Consider the following 21,493-nt stretch of genomic DNA (forward strand, 5'->3'; position numbering starts at 1 on the left):
TGGATTCCCCACATGGGTGTATGAAGCCTTTTCTTTGTGTCCTATGCCATGGTATTACTGGGATATCATTTAAAGCTGCATAACTCCACATCCAGGTTCTACTCTTTTATTACCGAATTATGCAATTATGTAAATTGGGATGTAATGTCATGTTGTCTCATGTTGCAGACGTGCAGTTGAGTTGTCGTTTGCGTTGATCAACTCCAACAATGTGCGTGGCATGATGAAAGAACTCCTCCACTTCCTGGAGAACTGCGATCTAGAGTTCAAGCCAGACTGCTGCTCAAACATCATCATGGCAGCCACAAAGTCAGTATAACGCTTTTGTATCCAGAGTTCATTTCAATAGTCTGAGCAGATTTGGTCCTCGTTATCATGTTTGTCATGTCTAAAAGGTTTGGCTATTTAAAGTACAACTTTTCTGCATTTCTTTGTTACATATTGATTATGCTCCTAAACCATCATTAAGTTATATAGCTGTAAGATTGCTGACTATGGCGCCTGTTCGCTCCCTTGTAAACAATATACAATACAAATATTTGTTTTTCATATGATCATTATTTAAAGTTTCAGAAATTATGGATTATACCCAAAATGTTTGTTATTTGGTATACTGTTTCGAATGAGCATGATGAGGTGTTAGATGTGTGTGATATTGAGTATTTTTCCCCTGCAGATATGCACCCAACAAGAGATGGCACATAGACACAGTTATGAAAGTTCTGACAACAGTGAGTGTTCAAGTCCTTCACTGGTTATTCATCATATTCTTTTCATGTACTACATCAGGTCAAAGTATGGAAGGCCTTGTGTGTCATAATCAGAATAAGTTGGGATAAAAATGAATCAGGATTTAGATTTTTTTCAGGTACCACGGCTCAGTTTACTCTCACAAGCAAAATCATTACTGCACTACTCAACTTAGGAATATTTTGAGTTCATGTGGGGATTGAAAGATACTGATTGCTTGTCATACATTAAGTAGTATTTAACATTTTCATGACACAATTTCTGCTTCGTGTTGATTCCCAAATTGAAACGATATGTTAACCGTGAAATCTGTATGTAAAAAGAACTTAGTGTGAAACCAACAAACAACCAACAAATGGTATACAATCAACAATTGTATTACACAATTAACTAGGTTTACATATCAATACAAATTACTGCACAGCAATTATAATGGCAGTACACAGTAGAGTGGAAGCACAATATTCAATGGCAGTATAAAAAGTGAGAGCAGTGGAAATGACAATGACAAGAATAATGATCACCTCACCGCATCAGTGGTAAAGCCTCCAAGATAGGCCTAGGCTGGAACCAGGGTTAAATGATCTTCACACTAAAACTGGTCTTGATGTAATGTCAGATGAAATATGAGATGAGACAGGGATGCTCCACTTATATAGTTAATTATCTTCCTGCACTTTCCACACAGTGCTAGACCAGTCCAGTGTCACTAGAACACCACAGACTGTTCCACATGTTTTTATAACATTTGACATGCTATTCTGGAAGTTTCAAGATAATTCGAGCATCTAAATATTATAACTTCCTCACCACTGATTACATTACTACATTCCTGACATTTAATCATTGTCCAAATACAATTCAATGAACTTCTACTGAATCTCAACAGAAACAGTGTAATACAGTTACAATCATTGTTTAACAATAAATTACACTGTGATATAACAATATTAAAATATGTTCACATTTCGATAAATTATAATCTGAGCTCTGTTCCATTAGGTCTGGTCTCGGTGTCCTGATCTTACATTGAGTAGCATATAAGGCAAGGATTCATCTTCCAACTCTTATTTCAGGCTGGTAACAGTATGCGATCCGAAATTGTGTCCACACTGATCCAGCTGATTTCTGAGGCTACGTCTTTACATGGCTACACAACTGTCCAGCTGTTCAAGGCCATTCGAGATGACCAATCTCAGCAGCCTCTAGTGCAGGTTGCCGCCTGGTGTATCGGAGAGTATGGTGAACAGATCTTCTCCGAGACCATTGAAGATGAGCCTCCATTGAATGTGAGTTGTGCTTGGATAGTAACTGATTGTTGACTCAAATGAGGTAATTTCTGGTTTGGGGGGGGAGAGCTCAGGTACTCATCACTGTGTCCATTTTGCTCAAATATATGATATAAATCGGAATGATTTGTAACGTGTGGTATTAATGGCCCCATGTTGATGTGTTGCCAGGCAACAGAGGAGGATGTGGTGCGAGTGTTGGAGAAAATCCTGGCTGGCAGTAATTCCTCCATCATCACCAAGGAGTACGCCATCACCGCCATCATGAAGCTCAGCTCCAGACTCCCACGCATTGTACCGTAAGTCTTTCCACCTCTTACTGTATGTATGATTGCATGAGGCTGATGAAATTGGGCAAATTGCCAGATTATCTTCATTAGATTGCCAGGGGTCCTTGGTCCTTAACCCTTGAAACAAGTGCACAACATGTTTGGAGAGATATTGTGCTGAGGCCCATATTCCTTGAAATTGCAGCACCCTGTGTTAGTGAAACGTGATCATAGGCTTTGAAATATAATCTTTGACTCTATAGGCGTTGCATTTGACGTGTTGCAGGAACATCCAGCGTGTGTTGGAGGTGTACGGAAGCCACACTGATGTGGAGCTGCAGCAGAGATCCGTGGAGTTCACCTGCCTCTTCAATAAGCATGATCACATGAGGTAATACTAGTGTAGTCCTTATCACGCCAATCTTCTCTTACCTTGACCCATTCACCACCATAGCCTCATTTTGATGTCCGGGGCACAGGTGGCCCAGTCGTCTAAGGTGCCTCAATTCCCTGTGCAGAGTTGCGTCCCTTGGGCACACCAGAAAACTATCATTGTGGGTTCAAATCCCGGTTCGCCCCGATTATGTTTCTAGGTTTGTCAGTACCATACCTGTGCTCGTGGGTTTCACCAAAGTAGTAAACGTCTGAGGCCTGCATCACTTCGGGCTTTCCTCACATTAAGCTGACATGCCGTGATATAACTGTAATACTGTTAAAAGCGGCGTTTAACCCAACTCACTCACTCACTCATTTTGCTGTCACCATCTCTAGCTCACTTTCCACCAACTGGGGACATGGATGGCCCAGTCATCCAAGGTGCCCCAATTCGCTGTGTAGAGCTGCATCACTTCAGCGTGCAAGGAACCTATGACCTTGGGTTCAAATCCCGGTTCACCCTGGTTATGTTTGTAGGTTTGTCAGCACCATACCCGTGCTCGTGGGTTTCACCAACTGAGACCTGCATTGTTTCAGGCTTTCCTAGGCTGACACATCATAATATAATTGGAATACTATACTGTTGTGTTAAAACCATCTCAGTCACTGGTTCACTCTAACCTTAAGGGGGGGGGGGGGGGGGGTAGCTAAGTCGAAGTTCTAGGGTACAATGTGTTAAGCCCATATTGTAGCATAAAACCATACTCCATCGCTCACTCTGAGATCCTGTGGGGATTCTGGGTTAGTAGGTCCCCAATCAACCTATGCTGGTTGTGAGAGTTGACTCGTACTCTGACAGCATAAATCATTGCTCACAATATAATCTCTTGACAGGGATAGTCCTTAGTACTGGCCTGCTAGCCTGGAACAGCTTTGTTGATGTTAAAGGTATCCTAATGGCTTGAAGAATTTCAAACATTTTTGGGGTACTGCTGCATGTTATCACTTTTGGGGCTAGTAGTTTTCCTTGGTTAATTTCTATTCCTGCTCAATTGCCTGGACCAGATTATTTATGGGCTGCCGTTGTATGGCTGTTTTATTGCTGAGAGTAGCATTAAACAACATACACTAACCCTGCCTCCTTGTCTGTGCCAACCGCCTCCATGGTCTAGTGGTAGAGCGTCCGCCCGGAGAGTGGAAGGTCCGGGGTTCGATCCCACGGTCGCATCATACCAAAAGACGTTAAAAGATGGTACTTGTTGTTACCCTGTCTTGTGCTCGGCAGTAAGGGGCTAAAACAAGGACTGGTCGGCTCAGAGTCAGTAATCTGTGTCTGAGAGCGGTATTCATGTTAAACTGCGGCATGGTATCTCAGTGAGCTAGCACTATAAATCGGCATTAGTCCGGACTAGTATAAGCAGCCACACAAACACATACACGTACATGCACGTCGCTATATAAGTGCAATAATCTTGGACGCGACGTTGAACCCAATTTCACCTCACCTCACCTCACCTCACCTCACCTCACCTCACCTCACCTTGTCTGTGCTTCCAGGTCTGCCCTGTTGGAGCGGATGCCTCTGCTGGACCATGCCAAGTGTCGCAACATGATGGAGAACGGGGAGATGGCCAACATCACAGAGGAGGATGACCTGCTCAACACCAACATGGTGGAAAGGACCAATGCCATGAACCTGCAGAACAATCAACAGACAGAGGTAGGACCGACCACATAGCCCAGCCTAGGGTGTGGACAATACTTTGTATGGGAGAAGACCTTTTTGGTTTCTTGCTTTACAGATGTTTTGGTGGAAAATTCTGGTCAGTGTGTAGGGAAATATGAAAGAAATTAGAGGATTTGTTTTTTTCTTCGGGAAGTTATTTCCCTATTTGTCCATATGTATAGTGTTTTTAAAGTTGGTATCATTGGTTTTTCAGATTTATGTATTCTATTAATCCTATGGGCCTAGTTTCCAATACTGACAAAAGTGAAAAGGAATAGTTCTGTGTATGTTCCAACATTGCAGTCGGCCAATATTCTGGATATTCTGGGTAATGGCATCTCAAGTCCGGGCAACATCACAAGCGAGCCAGAAAAGAGCAGCGGTGTTGATGACCTCCTTGACCTTCTGGGTGACCTTGGGCCAATCAGCTCTCCAACAAACTCCGGTAAGGACATCTTCAGAGGAATAGTTCTGCACAAATGTGTTTGTTCCATATTCTGGTCTGTTAGATCTGCGGGTCTAACTACTGCTGATTATGTGACACGGGACATCCTTACAAATTGACCTCCATTGTATAGAGACAGCTTATAATCAGGGGACGTAGACTTTCTAAACTTATCGAGGTGTCACAATGACATACAGAACTGTGGATCGTCACATCTAGGACACTTGATGTTGGACAGAAAGCACTTTCTGAACTTATCGAGGTGTCACAATGACATACAGAACTTTTGATCGTCACATCTAGGACACTTGATGTTGGACAGAAAGCACTTTCTAAACTTATCGAGGTGTCACAATGACATACAGAACTTTTGATCTTCACATCTAGGACACTTGATGTTGGACAGAAAGCACATTCTAAACTTATCGAGGTGTCACAATGACATACAGAACTTTTGATCTTCACATCTAGGACACTTGATGTTGGACAGAAAGCACTTTCTAAACTTATCAAGGTGTCACAATGACATACAGAACTGTGGATCTTCACATCTAGGACACTTGACAATGAGTTGGACAGTAAGCATTTTGTTCTTTAGTGTGTCATTGTCACATGATCACCAACTGGAGTTGCAAATCTAGTATTGTTGTAGGATTTGGTGCGTACAGCTTGCCTCATTGATTTAACGTGAAAAGATTGTGACTTGTGTTGTTGCAGTGCCGGTGCCTCAGAACAACCTCATGGAGGGCTTCATACAGCCGTCCCAGCAGCCCCTCAGCAACCAGATGAATGGAGGCACAGGTACTCTCACCTTTACTGTCATACTCAGGGATTAACCAGGGTGCTGTTGTACAAAACAATCTTAGCGCTACGACTGTCATAAGTCTGTGTTAAACTATGGGAGTTACGATCACCTTAGCGCTACGATCGCTTTGTACAACGGCACCCTGGCTTAATTATGTTGGGGGCCCAGAGTTTAGATTGGGGTTCCAAGCTACAAAAAGGGGTCCTTGAGAAATGTTCAGTACAGCAATTCAGATAAATTTAGTCCATATTATCCTCAGTGTTTGAGTAAACTTGTACTGCCAAAACGTTTTGCAGATCTTGATTTGTCATTCTTCGTAGCACACGCTTGACCAGATCATTATAGAGATGGTGCTCTTCCACAAGGAACCCTCGTGTTAGTTTAAAATAGATATGAAACACCTGGAAGCTATTTGAAACCATACTCATAAACCATTGATTTCAACAGGCTTCCCGCCAATTGTGGCTTTCAACAAGAATGGGCTGCTCCTGGAGTTCAAATGTGAGCGTGATGGAGGCCGAGCTGAAGTCACCATCATCAACATGAAAGCCACCAACTCCTCTCCTACTCCAATCTCAGAGTTTGTTTTCCAGGCAGCCGTTCCAAAGGTGTGTGAAATAGTTTATTGAGCACATGGATAACGCATTGATGTATGGAGCTTGTTTTGAGTAGTTCCTCCCAGGTGACCATATTTCAATTATTCGGATCAGGATATGTTTACTGGATAGATTTATTGCATTGAAAATACTGTGCATTATATTATCCAATGTTTTCTCTGTTTGCAGTCATTCCAGCTGCAACTTCAGTCGCCCTCGGGTAACGCTCTGCCACCAATGAATGATGGGTTTGTGGAACAAGTCATCTGCATCCAGAACCCCTCCAAGGTCAGGGCAATGACATTGCCAACAAACACATTTCTGATTCAGGTTGTAGATAGGGCACAGTTGGCCCAGTCTTAGATGCCTGTTTTTCGCTATGAAGAGTCACATTCTTTAGATATGGCACAATTCTATGATCATGGGTTTGAATCCCAGTTTCTTGGTTTGTCAGCACCATACCCATACCTGCGTCCTCCCACATCAAGCAGACTTGTTGAAATATGACTGAAATGCTGTTCAAAGTAGTGTTAATCAACACTACCTGGTGGTTTTTGAATGGACTATTCAGTGGTCAAGATGGTTATAGTGTTCACTCACTCATACTAATTGAGAACAATGTGTAAGCCCATTCTGGGTGTTTTGTGGGTAACATTGGTCTTCAGCAAACCATGCTTGTTGTAAGAGGCGACTTGTGTTTGTTTGTTGTTTAATGCCGCACTCAGCAATATTCCAGCAATATGATCGCGGTATGTAAATAATCAAGTCTTCACCAAACAATCCAGTGATTGATATCATGCAATTGGGATAGGATGACATACATCAACCAAGTCCTGTACCTGACCACCCAATCCCATTAGTCGCCTCTTACGACAAGCATAGTCGCCTTTTACAGCAAGCATGGGTTGCTGAAGACCTATTCTACCCTGGAAGGTGACTAATGGGATCGGGTGGTCAAACTTGCTGACTTGGTTGATGCATGTCATTGTATCCAATACTTGTGTAGATTGATGCTCATGATGTCAGTCACTGGAATGTCATCTTGACTCAATTATTTACAGACTGTCATCAAAATGCTGGAATATTGCCGAGTGCAATGTTACACAATGTACAAAAAAGTCGACCAACTTATCCCATCTGACATCCTCACAATCTTATTCTCTACGTCTTGTTTTACAGCAAGCCCTTCGAATGAGGATACGAATGACATACACCCAAAGTGGAAATGCTATTACAGAGATGGGTGAAGTTTCCAATTTTCCCCAAGGCCTATGGCAATAGCATAGTGGTTGGCTGTTCTGTAGAGATGACAAGTTTGCCCAGTCATGGCTTCAAGTCTTTCATGGATGCCAAGTTTTGTATAGTGAGTTCTTGGGAGCTGTAAATCAAGTCCGGGACAGTTTCTCCATGATGGACTGACACACAACTGGAAGTGACTGAATTCCAAGGCAGATCTGATGTTGTGGGCCTGCCAAGCTGAATTGTGTGCTAATAATTTGATGTTAATCAGATCTCGCAGTGCTAAATTTTGTCTGTCAACCACTCCTCTGATCAACTGGTGGATATTCACTGACTTCAGCAGTTAATCATGAACCAGGTACCTATGTCGTTATAGGTATGTTTGAAATCTTATCTTAGTATTTGTAGCCTGTATGCTTCGCTCCATGCTACGGACGTCGGCCTTGTTGTGAACATGTTTATTTATAAGAAATTTGGACAGAGGAAATGCACATGGAACAGAACTATCACATATTTATGTTTTGTTTTTGTTTTCAAGATGGGCACAGAACAGTAAAATGCAACGTTTGTATTTTCTGTCACATAGTTTGTGTTTATTTTGTATATACTATTGATTATAGTCGAACAGTGCATGCAAGTCTGTTGGTGAACTCCGATGTATAATCACCCACCTCGCCATCATCAACATGCTGTGACGCCTTCATTCACCATCATTGTAGGAATACCCAAGGCATTGAGTAGAACAAATAGTAGATCAAAATATGCATGATTGAAATTGTAATTAATAAATATTTGTATATTCTTTAATTTATATAATCTGCCTGGAGAAGATGTACATAAGATCTAATACTGACTGTACAATATTCCTATATACGTCATATTTATGATTGATAATACGTGGGTCACTGTGGCAATATATCTGGGTAATTGCTCTTTTGGAGTGGAAGGAAAAGGGATAGATGTGAGTGGTTACTGTTTCTCATGGTTGATTTGCATGTTAGATCTGAAATTAAGTTTCATGCGACGAAACAGATGTTGAGTTATTATTAGGTTCAATCTGCTTCTTAAAGGGGGATTATGATTAGGGCAGATGGGCAGTCCCATTTAGTTTTATTTGTTTCATTGTAAACTCACTGTCTTAATTTTTCTGGCGTATATCAATCTCACAGTTAATTATTATCTGTATGACACACACAGTGTCTCAGTTTCGCATATAGCTTTAATTACAGTCTCGAGACCTTGAGACTTGAAATGTGCACCAGACCACTGAGCAGAGTGCACCTTTAAGACCTTTTCTTGCAAGTTAGGCATGAATATGAAAGACTTCTCTCAGTCTGAAGGTCACAAAGGAAACAAAATCACCCATTTATTAAAACTTTGGCAAGAAGCAAATAGTGTCCGCTGTGCAAGGGATCATCATCAGTTTGGAATGAGCTTTAGAATGTATTTATCAGTATGCCCTGCCTTTAGCCAAGATATGCAAGTAGCAATGTGTCTTGTACTATCATATGATGAGGTCACCATTGGACAGATGTATCGACACCTCAGGAGTCTTTCAGGATTCATGCTGAGGAGGACAGTTCAGTTGCTTTGATGGTATCTTTTGCAGCAAGTTGCTTTGAGAGTATTTTTGGTGACAAGAGGACATTATTGCCTCTTGTACTAAGGACTTTTGTGTGACACAGGACTTGGTTTGATTATGTTGGTCTAGAACCCATTTATTGTTGATGGAGGGGCTGTCTTAAACTTTGTCTTATGTTGCAGAGAACAGGGTTGCAACAGGTTTGGCAAATGAATCCATTGACAGGGTGTAAGGTACTTCAAACCCAATGACTTTCCTTGTAAGTCAAAAGGACAGTAGCAAAAACACTACCATCCATTTGTTTACTTGGAAGTGTCTCCTGTTGCATGTCACTTGCTCAATGCATGACAGCTTTCAGCATTGCCATTTCTAGGACTGTTGCAATAGGGTTAGTTATCCTTGAGCAGGAGTTGCAGAAAAGTGGTCCTGTGCTTGAAATGTTTGGATTTATCTGGAGGAATCCTGAATCGTGCAATCTCACCTTTGTTGACTTTCCTGCATTAAAGAATGAGTGAAAATGTGACGTCGCATCCGCAATATTTCAGCCATATAGCAAAAGGACATTCAGTGCACTGAGGATACAGCATGAAAGGTTTAGATTAAGATTGTCCTATCCAAATACTGACTTATCTTTTGGATTATTTTATAACCGGTAAGAGCTTTGTGTCGATAGATCCCTGTTCTGTGGCTGCATGTGTCCCTGGTTGGCCTCTGAGTCGGCTGTTTGTCGATCTGAATGTCTGCATTTCATCAAATCATCTCATGATGTCATTCCAACCCTTGTCTACACATTCTTCATATTAAAGTCAATACCGTCAGGTTCAACACAGGCAGTGGTTCATGTTTTCATATATTATCACTATTTATTTTCCAGCTAGAAAATGTCTTCTCACCAAGGTAATACTATTTTTATCATGAGTATTATTTGTGCAGATTGATCCTAAAACTTTGAAACTAAGGGTCATGGAACCTTGAATATTGTCATAATCTTTTTTAAAGTTCCATTTATATTCTTTCAGGCCTGCTTTCCAACAAGACCTGACTGTAAAATATGGCTATTGATTTTGTTGTGATTGTTTTGTGCTATTGTTGTCACAGAATGCATGTTCTAGACCAGGAAGATGGTGTACATATTCAGATAAAATTGCTATTTGTAAAATTCAGCTGTGCTTTGTAGATACCGGATGAAGTATTGATAAGACTGTATATATGAACTAAGCCTGTCTGTGTAAAATACTGTTTTTCTGTGCAAAGTGGTCAATCACCACCGTGATGAAGAGCTATGGTTCATTATTATCCTTCCAAATAAAAATTCATGTCCAAATACACCAGTGTTCAATGTTATTATTTCAAACTCCGCAAGGGATGTCAGGGTTGGGTAACAGAGTGGTTAAAGCGTTGGCTCGTCACGTTGAACACTTGGTTCGAGTAACCCTCATGGGTACAATATGTGCAGCCAATAACTGTCATATTGCTCCGAAGCAACGTGAAACCAACCTCACTCACTCTGCTAAAGGTCTGGAATGATACTTTTGCTTAACTTTATTCATATTTCATTGGTGGTTAACATGTTGATGTGGAATTTGAAGAATCTTTATATGGGGACAAGAATTTATCCACAAGTTAAATGCTCAATGTTGGGAAATTCTTTTTTCGGGAATTGTAGGATTAATTGCCAGTAACAGATGATATATTGTGAGAAAAATCTGAAAACCGATTCCATACATTTTTGAATTGCATTAAAGTCGGATTCCTCTGTTAGAATTTGAGGACACGTTGAATCAAACTTTGACTGGCACTGCATACGGGTAGTCTAAAAGAAGGATGCATGGATTCTCAAGCAATCAGAATCAATAATACTGGTTTTAATGCTTATTTGCACCAAGAATCTGTAAGCATCGATGTTGATTAGAAAGCTCAACTGGCACAACCTTGTATGGAGGTGTCCTCAGATCTTCACGTAGAAAGGTTTTGGAGTAAAACGAAAAGATCTGATTTTATTTTTAGACTGACATTTTCTAATGTTCTGCCTAATTAGCTTAACTAATATCAGCAATGGATAAGGAAACCAGATATGTAAAGGGTTTGTTTAACCCGACCATTAAATCATTGTGGACCGATGACATCATGCTGATTTATATACAGATTATATATTAGCATCGATTTTGAAGGCTTGTACAGGAGGTAGGTAGGGGTCGCTTTAAAGACAGCGATATAAGGTACTACTCGTATTTATATATACTTCTCAAAAGAAGTTAAAGAACACCAAATTCCTTCCTATTAATACTGTGGTATGGTATGCCATGACAGATTAACTAATATGACAGAGTAGTATAAAACGATTAATATTAAACCATGTGAAATGATTTTCAGTTGGAGCTATTTTGCTTTTTTCTTCTTATCATTATTCACTTTGATGCCACAGAACAATGTCCTCCTGATGATGTTTTGTATGAAGCAGTACATGACCTCAATACTCCAGCAGTGAGGTACACACATTCACAAGGCTGACCCCAGCAGGAGATCACCTGTTGATGTGGAGCAGGACAAACAAAGGCTGACCTATCTACCAGGGAGGCTTGTGTGTTGCATTGACATCATCCTGACATCCTTCCTTGGTACAAATCATCATTCATGATTTTCTTTGTGAAACATCAGTGAGGTGCCATGAGACGCCCTGTTGTGACACAAAGGTTACACAGTTGGTACAGGATTTTAACAGTTGTCTGCCATCATTGTGGTAAAGACATCTCATTTTTTAAGATAGATATTACAACTTGGACTTGTAGTAATTTATGTAATTTAAATCTGACCCACCTAACATGTCAAATGTGATTGGAGCACACACTTCACCAGCCACCAACCACTGGCGTTCAGGACACTCATACAGGATGTGGAACATAACAAGAAATGTTGTACAATATACGCTTTAATCAACTCAAATATACAGCTTCATCAAAATTCCTCTGAAACATACATTTGTACCAAACACGCTGTAGAAAATTACTGACCAACATGACCAAATACGACAATTCTTGACTCATGAAACAATTCAGTATGAGATTACCACTACCTACTTAAACTGTCGGTTCATAATACCGGAACCTACAAAATAGGTTTAGTTGTGTTAACCTAAAAAGATCCCATCACACAAGAATACCAATGTTTTCAAAATTGACAGACCAGCTTTAAAAAATAACAGGAAAGATTCTTAGCCTTTCAGGCTAGTTCTCCCACCCCTGACGAATGGGAACTGATCTTTCTGCTAGTGTTTCCTCATATTGGCACTCAGTAATGTGTGTAGTGAATCACAAATACCTCTATGGGCTAACTGAACATCAAGTCAGAAATTATTGCCTGTGAGATGGTCCAGTAGTTTTCTATGACACTTGATTATCCAGTTGGGCTCTTCTGCTTCTGAGTTCTTTGAGTTAGAGTGTTTGAAATTGAAAGGGGGCTCCTGGGATCCCCAAGGTTTGCTGCTGAAATATTTGCATCCAGGGACCCCCTAAACATTAACAGTAGGGTTAAGACAAGGACCTCTAGACTTTCATGCCTAATTACTACACTGATTAGCCTTAATTGCTGTAGACATCTTTGTTTTTGTTGACAATTCAAACATGAACCAGTTGTGCACAGTTTGTGCATGCAGACTTAAGGTCCGGATACACAAATTCATACCCACTTTCTAAAGTCCTTTTGGGCAACACTTTCTGACCCTCCAAAATGACCTTACCCCTTTCTTCCCCAAATACAAAATTCATGACGAAACCAGGCACAGGAAACAAGGCAGGCCTCCACATGGCACTGGCAAAGGCTTTGGTAAAGTCACTGTTGGTGGCAGCTTCAGGGGCCACTCCATTCAATATTCCCTTTACATTGGGGTTTAATATCGCGTGTGTGAACAGTCCTGCAATATCAGCCACATGTATCCATGGCAACCACTGGGATCCTGATCCTACCCGTCCTCCCACTCCCAGGAAGAAGGGTACAAACATCTGCTGAACCATTCCACCATCACGACCAAGAACCACACCTGGAATGAAGAAGCAGAATGGGGGCAACTTTAATACAATCTGACACACGTTTAATATCCATGTCTTCAAATTATGTTTATCTGTTATTTGTTGTTTAACACCACACTCAGCAATATTCCAGCCATAATGATGGCCAGTAAATAATTGAATCCAGCCCAGACTTATTAGGAAAACCAGTGAAACAATCATCCAAGTCACCAAACCTGACCACCAGATCCATTTGGTCGCCTCGTACAACCAACATAGGTTGCTGGGGACCCATTCTAACCTGGAAGACCCACGGATAACGATCAGCCTGACCTAAAATATTGTCAGAAGAGTACAATTCTAACACAGACTAAAGTAAACTTGACTGACACAAAATGTCTTCACATGTCTCTGTAGAGGACAGTTCAACTTAACGATATTTTAACCTCTAAGTATTGTCACTAATTATGAGGATCCTGATGGGATCCTTATCTGACTTGTAGCTCACAAGGGTGATGCAAGTACATATGTCATGCAAATCTAAAAGTGATACATTCATACAATACTGAGGTGTGTCCAAATGATGTCAACACTAAATTGGTCAAGTATAGTATTGTAACAGCTGTTTGTGTCTACAAGCAGACTGACCTGATCTGACAGTGACTTGTCGGACATTGATGGAGTTTGGTAGTCTGGCAGCCGCCTCCCAGTCCGTCGTCAGTCGAGACAGGAAGTCATAGTCGCCGCCCGGGCTGTCCTCCGTGTACTCAGCAGTCACACTTGGTGGGTAGTAGGCTGCAATCAGAGTGAGTAGACATACACTGAAACATAATACTCTTCTTTCTCTATTTCATATTGTATTGTAAAATTGCATTCCTTGTTATAATGTAAAATTAAGCATTAAAGGTGCTTCCTCTTTAATCTCATTAAAATCAGATCTTCAGATGAGTTCTCACTCTCGCTAAACAAAGATCTGAGGACATCCCATTACGGGTCACGTCAGATCGACCTTTCATCCGACCAATCAAATCGATGCCTACCAGATCATGAAAATGACAGTCAGAAAGTGTTTGCTCATGCAACCTCGAAAACGTTAACACTGTGTATTCCAAACGACAGTTACGGCCCACACGACTGATTCCGTAAAACCTATTGTCTATCTCTTGCTTCCGTGGGATAATTATTTGAATAGAGGAGGCGTTGCACAGTAAGTGGGAAGTACTGCCATACAATCTCAGCCATATATTAGACATTCCAGAATTTTCATTTGTTCAGTTTTTAATTTTTTTATTGAGAACTGTGTCAACATATTTTTCAAGCATCACCAAGTTGAAACAAGTGCCGTAAAGCTCGAGAAAGCTGCTTTCTAATTGGCTGATGTCAACTTCTTGTTATTCATTTCAGTGGTCGGTCAAAGTTCGCAAAAGGTCGTTCTGACGTGATCCTAGTGGGATGTCCTCAGATCTTTGTTTAGCGGCAGCGAGAACTTAGATCTGATTTTGATGATATTGCTCTTTATTGGTCCTATTGTCAGTGAAACACAAGTTTTCTTGCCCAAGCAATCACATTAGTTATAACTTTATTAACATGAACTGGGAAATTTGTAATTCCCATTACTGACATTTGTTGCTGAATTGGGGCTGAATATCGGCCTCTAGGCAGGCATAGATAGCTCCCTGCTACTACCTGCCACTACCAACTACTACTACTACAGTCTGTGCCAAAACCTTAGCTCTTAGCATTATTTTCAGAAGAACTTAGTGTTACTATATGGACTACTATTAATTGAGCTTAATAGCCCGAACAGAACTTTACTAGAGTCAGACTTGAGATTACTACCTGAAGTCACAGAGTGCTGCTCGAAGTGTAAGGATTGATCATTTCATCACAATTTGAACTGTTCAAGCCTGATGGAAATACATTACCGACAAAGTCAATATATCAATACTTGACATCATTGCTGTATTATCAGTATCGATAGATGTGACTAAATGAAAACAATACTGTTCAATTTCCATTTGTACTGATCCAACATACACCTGCTTGTAGAAACACGGAGGTATCCATTTAGGTATACATTCAGAAAACTTATCATTATTTTATATCAGAAAATGATCACAAGTATCTTCCTTACTCCATAACATCTGCCCCAGCCATCTGCAGAATCTAGGACTTCATGTCTGTTAGGATTTGTCATTACATCAACTAATCTAAATCCCCTGGTACATATCAGACTACTGAAACAGTCTAACCAATATTGCAATAGCAATGTGGTTTTAAACTGTCTATAGTGCGGATGCCCACAATAGTCCACCCATCCTATAGATTGATATGATCAAATCTGCACACTTACCCACTCCTGACATAGAAATGAACACTTCTGGAGCCTTGCTGGCAGCAGAGATGGCTGATGCCAGTGCTTTGGTGCTGGAGACCCGGCTGTTATAAACCTCTTCCTTGAACTCTGGTGTCCATCTACAAAAGATAAAACCGCTGTTGATACATCCATTTAGTGTCAGGTATAACAGTGAGAGGTTTGGTTTAACGCATCTTCCCAAGGTAAGAGAGTTAACTGACTTTAAAAGTCCAGTTTCACCCTTGCCGAACTAGGCTGGAAATACTGGACTCGATCGTAGCGCCACCAGTGACTATTACCAGTTATGTCCCTTCAAAGCCTCTCCTATGGACCAATCAGATTCCACCTCTCGTATCACTTGCATTTGCTTCACACAAAATGGTGGCGCCCACTCAGGACGATCTGATTGATAATCAAGATATATATTGTGATAAAACCGGTCTTACATCGCGAAATGCATCAAATCACGTGAAAAAACATGAAAAGATTTGGAAAATATCTGCTGATAACGAGTTGGCGATGAACATGCTTTGCAAATCCTGCAATCGACGGAAATCTGCAAGACAGCTTACAAACATAATTTCGATTTCATTGTGCCATTTTGATTGGACTTTGCATAGACTCGTTAGTCCAGCCAAAACGTAACTCCATAATACCAGCCTAGTTCGGCAAGGGTGGAAACTGGACTTTTATAGTCAGTGAACTCTCTTGCCTTGGGAAGATGGTTTAACGCTGCTTTTTGACAGTATATCAGTCATTGTGTTAAGACTTGCATTGATGTTGTCATAAATGTTAAAAACAGTATTTATGCAGAAAATATTTGAACAGCAGTGTTGACAGCAACGTTTGTTAAATGGCAGTGTTTGTTAACATTCTAAACTGATGACCACATATCCAGGTGTGCTTCAGTGCAGTCATACTGCCATGACACTATTTTGTTTATGGGACACTAGCACAAAAATATTGCTTGGTTGGCCAATCAAATGTCATGGAATCATGCAATTTATTTATTATGGGAAGAAAACTCAAAGTGATGCAGATCTTGGATATTCTACCCCTTTGGTGACACCACGGGCAGGGGTATGGTGCTGACAAACCAAGAATCAGGGTGAAGCTGAGATTCAAACCCAACATTATATGCTTATAAGGGGATGCAGCTTTGCACAGATTTGTAATTTTTTTCCCAGAATATTTTTAAGTATTCTACATGCCCTCCAACGACTGCTTACATAAGAAATATGAATGCTACAATAACGTAACAACTATAACCAGACTGACAGATCAATAATCTCTGTAGAGACATCAACATCCCCAGCTATTCTCTAACTCCATATTGCCCATATTTCCAGCCATTTTATAATATGCCAACAACAATAACTGACTTTGTGATTCAAATCTTAATGAAATGTCTGCTCCATAATGCAGCATGACACCAAGGTGAAGTCTGACAACATATGATTTGACATTCAAGAAGACTGTTTACTCACCTTTTCTTGGGGTTGAGAATATTTTCCCCAGCCATGCTGACAACGGCTGTGCATCCTTCTGGCAGGCCGTTACGATTCAAATCATTCTAAATAACATTGTAAATATGAAGCATCAATGTCTTGCATGAAACATATTAAAATAATAATTTCAGAATTAAAATACTTTATGTCAAATGATTGTGAATTTATTGTTGTTAAAACAGGCTAAGGGGCCAAGGTTCCCTTCCATTTTTTCTAAATCCTGGTTTAATATTTTTCCTACATAGGGGGTCACTTGACCTCTAGACTTCAAATTCAGCTGAAGCTGACAGGATAGTTCTACAAAATGGTGTCCAACAACAATAAACAGCAACCCACACTTGTCATAATATGCGACTAAATGGGTCAGGTGGTCAGGCTCTGTGACTTGGTTGATTGCATGTCATCGTATCCAAACTGTGAAGATCTATGCTCATGATGTTACTCACTAGGTTGGCTGGTCCAGATTCAAATATTTACAGATCACCTTCACATTGCTGGAATACTGCTGAGTGAAGCGTTAAACAACACTAGTCCAGTAGTAACAATCAAGGCAACACCGGAAGCACTCGTTAAATCTCCATCATCATCATCATCATCATCATCATCATCACCATTTTGACTCTTATATTCTTTGAACAAATTTAACTAGCATTCATTGACAATGACCTTAGAAAAAGTGCGAACTGAACTGACGGAATAGATTAGAACATAATTGGAAAACCAGTTGAATATTCAATGCAACTTTACAATCCTGTGCACCTGAAGCTGGCCCTACAAGTGTGTTAAATATGTAAGAATACCTACTTACAGGGAAATTAATTTATATTTTTTTCATGTGTGTCACAGGGCACTCTTAAATATTTTGAATGTGCCCTTTGGAACATAAGCGTGCCAACAAAAAGAATAATTTTGATGCATCATCAAACTCGGTTAAATGTCATTTCACCAAGGCTAGATAATAAGCAGTTTTAACTTTGAAAGTTTGAGATTCATAATTCCCATCTGCAATCCAAAACTAAGTTTACGGGACATACTGTTGTTGTGTTCACATGTTTATCATTTTCCAGGTGTTTGTCCTGTTTATTTGTGGTTTCACGTTATAAGGATTGTCACATGGTATTGTAAACAAATATGAATTCTAAGTGTGCCCAATCGGCACTGCAAATTGACTTTAACCACGTCATTACAACTATAACTTTGTCATCCCACTAAAATAAAATACAGAGAAATTATAACCCTGTACTTATTGTAACTTACCCAGGTGATCTTGTCAGGTCCAGTCTGTCTTGACACAACTGTGACTTTGTAGCCATTTTCAATGAGAAGTCTGGTTAAATGTCTTCCAATGAAACCGCTGCCACCACCTGCCATGAAGAAGTGGTAAACTCCACACACAGGTCAAAAGCATCAACATTTACCGACCCAGCAGCATGGTTGGGCCAGGCCAATTTTATTTATATTTTTGTTTTACAGATAATTTAACTCAAAGAGCCATGAAGAGACAAAATGAAGAAATGTTTTCAGGATTGATTCATGATTAAATCACTAAAACAATATTTTTACTTTGGGGAATTTTAGGTTAACCTCATTTGTGAAATAAGAAAAGTAAATTGCATAAATTTATGCTTCATACAAGAAGCAACTAACAGTTCTGTGGGTTTCAAGATCAGCTTAAAAATAGTTTATTCTTTTATTTCTATCACTGTCTGAATGGAGTTAATAAAAAAAACATACAACTTTATGGATTACAACTTCTTGTTTATTGCATTTAGTGATGTTTTGATGTAGACTCTTACACTGTTATCAAGCTGGAATGACTACAACCATGTGATCAGAGGTATATCCATGATACATGATGTTGTGATAAGCAGCAGATTAACATTAACAACAACAGGTAATAGATAAAAAATAGCACAGAGATAATCGAAACATCGCTAAACATGCTAAATGCAATAAACCAGAAGTTGTTATCCATAAACTTGTAAGTTTTCTTATTTACTCACCAACTTTTGGAATGCCAATAAAACAGTTTGCGAATAGAGTGAGTGAGTTGGGTTTAACGCCACTTTTAAAAGTATTCCAGTTATATCGCGGCGTGTCAGCTCAATGTGGGAAGAAAGCCCAAAGTGATGCAGGTCTCAGACGTTTATCACTTCAGTGAAACCAACCAGCACGGGTATGGTGCTGTCAAACCTAGAAACATAATAGGGGCGAACCAGGATTCGAACCCACAACCATAGGTTTCTGGCGTGCCCAAGGGACACAACTATCAGACGACTGGGCCATCCGTGCCCCCTATTTTGCGAATAGAGTACAACAAACTAGTATATTGGTATTATTACCATGCACTTCTCCATGGGAATATATAATACAGGAATTCTGGAATAGGTCCTCAGCAAGACACTATATTTTGTGTCCAGTAAAATGCTTGGTTTGGCTGTTTGCATGGCATCATAATATCAACAATTTTTTGCCTAGTCTAGATACAGTTATTTACAGGCTGTAGTGATGTAACTGAAATATTGCTGACTATAGCATAAAACTTTCTGTCTCTAACTCACCATGTGTCTCAAGAACAAGTAACAACAGAAGAGATTTGTCTGGCTTCTGATACACCTTCAGAGGAAGGGATATAAATTAACATTAGTCCACTAGCCTAGACTAGCTTTGTTAATAATAAAGGTATATTTGTGTGCAAATTTACCTAGTCATGCCTACGATGTTGCAGAACTGAACGAAAAGGGTCGAACAGGTAATGGACATTTACGAAGGTTACAGGTAGGCATGGTGTCTCATGACTTTAGTCTACGGACACTTGTCCAATGCCATAATCTACAAGATACCGAGTGGTGAGGAATGAGCCGATATGGCACGAATTGAAAACGGCTTCAGGTGTCAGACGTCAGATGTCAAACTCGGGAGTATGCCTAAGTGACATGGTATTTAATAATTCGTCAGGTGTTTTTTGTTACAGAAAAGTGTGGTAGGGAAAACTGTAAGGATGATGTGGATAATAGTAAGGAACGAGGGAGGCATGAGCATGGCTAGTGACGACACAAGGGTGAGTTCAGTTTGAATCAGTACTGAAAAAATAGTGGGTGAAAGGGGCTTGTGTGAATGTTCCAGGACAGTTTCCAGTAGCCAAAATATTTGACATAAAACCATTTCATCCTTTTTACTCGATGTCTTAGTGTGAAGAATATTAGGAGCCCCTATAGAATCTATAATAGCCGCCAATCGGGTACCTAACCCTAATGATCTTAAAGGGGTGTTTGATCGTAAACGGGATCCAAGGGCTAAGGATAGAGCATGGGTAATCTAATAGCCGCTAAATGGGAACTTAACCCTAATGTTCTAAAGGGGATACAAGGGCTAAGGATAGAGTTCGGGGTAACCTACCCTAACACCTGCGACATTTGGATGTGTTCAGCGCCAATATAATATATCTAATAAACTGCATTCTTGTGCATAATAATGAAAAGTAATCAACTGAAAAATAATATATGTACATTAGTTCCTATTCACTTGAATTACAAGAAAAAAACGAAATAAAAAAATTATTTGAAATAAAAGTCCTTTCATAAACTAGCGCTTGCTATAAAATGCGCAGCTGCAGGCTGTATTTAGTAAACAAATATTCAAAACTCTCAACATCGCTGGGCGTATTCAATGACATTGCGTATAAAGATGAGAGATCACTGGGAGGAGCTTATGCACACTCAACGACCCCTGACGTCACAGGGCATTGTTTCGCATGTGTGAATGGCAACAAAATACAACAAATTACGTCATAAGGTATTGTCAAGTGTTTGAAAAGTTTGTGGTACTGTATTCTAAAGGTAGGCCAAGATATTTTTCAACGTTACCATATTTCTGATGTTTTACCTGTTATTTATCAGACATGCACAAAACGGTGACTGGTATATTTTATAGCTTTAACGTGAGAGACAGAGAACTTCTCAATCAGCTGCATCAGCTTCTTCATCACAGGGTATGCATTGTGATTCTCTGTTTACGTTATCTTTCAAAAGTCAGCAGATTGTTAAAATGCTTGAAAGAATAAGTTGTCGTGAACTGAAGCAGAAACTGTATCGATCTACCGGTATATGGCTGAAGAAGGTTGTGCAATTAAATATTTAAAAAACGGAGCTCCACAACCTTTCTTGAGGACAATCCCTGGACGATTAGGCTATTCTGGTCAAAATTAGGAATGGCATTTCTAGTTCTATAGCTGGCAAACTCTAGACTTTTTATGCACCATGATAAGGGAACATTTATGAATAAATACTTCTCCTTTTTGTCTTACCATTATTGAACACAATATACTCACCAATTAGGACACTCATGTCTACCCTCCAAAAATCACCTTATGCAAGTTTGTGCACACTTCCATCGTCTGCATGACCGACCTTGAAATATAGCACTTCCGGATCGTGAAGAAAGTATAAACCTAAAAGCTATTCGTATTGCAAACAAGCTTAATGTAAAGAATGACTAAATGCAAACCTATACAGTGATATTTTCTGTTCCTTTTTACATTTAACCCTCC

General features: G+C 40.0%; 2 protein-coding genes across 5 annotated transcripts in view; one reads left to right on the forward strand and one right to left on the reverse strand.

The window, feature by feature from the left end:
* The window catches only part of LOC124112224 (AP-1 complex subunit gamma-1-like), a 41,266-nt gene extending 30,864 nt beyond the window's left edge, over positions 1 to 10,402 (forward strand). For all 4 annotated transcript variants that reach the window (XM_048398969.1, XM_046472236.2, XM_046472235.2 and 1 more), the window contains 11 exons: positions 169 to 309; positions 677 to 731; positions 1,827 to 2,039; positions 2,211 to 2,338; positions 2,595 to 2,699; positions 4,241 to 4,403; positions 4,713 to 4,854; positions 5,572 to 5,655; positions 6,107 to 6,267; positions 6,445 to 6,543; positions 7,435 to 10,402. In XM_048398969.1, the coding sequence (XP_048254926.1) occupies positions 169 to 309; positions 677 to 731; positions 1,827 to 2,039; positions 2,211 to 2,338; positions 2,595 to 2,699; positions 4,241 to 4,403; positions 4,713 to 4,854; positions 5,572 to 5,655; positions 6,107 to 6,267; positions 6,445 to 6,543; positions 7,435 to 7,536 (1,393 nt within the window). In that variant the 3' untranslated portion in view covers positions 7,537 to 10,402. The remainder of the gene's footprint in view (positions 1 to 168; positions 310 to 676; positions 732 to 1,826; positions 2,040 to 2,210; positions 2,339 to 2,594; positions 2,700 to 4,240; positions 4,404 to 4,712; positions 4,855 to 5,571; positions 5,656 to 6,106; positions 6,268 to 6,444; positions 6,544 to 7,434) is intronic.
* Positions 10,403 to 11,989: 1,587 nt separating this feature from the next.
* On the reverse strand, positions 11,990 to 21,382 carry LOC124112223 (epimerase family protein SDR39U1-like). Its single transcript, XM_046472231.2, has 6 exons — positions 21,275 to 21,382; positions 18,202 to 18,308; positions 16,924 to 17,009; positions 15,434 to 15,555; positions 13,729 to 13,875; positions 11,990 to 13,112 (listed from the first exon to the last, which is right to left on the reverse strand). Exons 1-6 carry the CDS (start codon positions 21,288 to 21,290, stop codon positions 12,691 to 12,693), a joined length of 900 nt encoding a protein of 299 aa, XP_046328187.2. The 5' UTR covers positions 21,291 to 21,382; the 3' UTR covers positions 11,990 to 12,690.
* Between the last annotated feature and the right edge of the window lie 111 nt (positions 21,383 to 21,493).

This window comes from Haliotis rufescens, unplaced genomic scaffold, assembly GCF_023055435.1.
Source record: "Haliotis rufescens isolate VD_foot unplaced genomic scaffold, xgHalRufe1.0.p SCAF_19, whole genome shotgun sequence".
Classification (NCBI taxonomy): domain Eukaryota; kingdom Metazoa; phylum Mollusca; class Gastropoda; order Lepetellida; family Haliotidae; genus Haliotis; species Haliotis rufescens.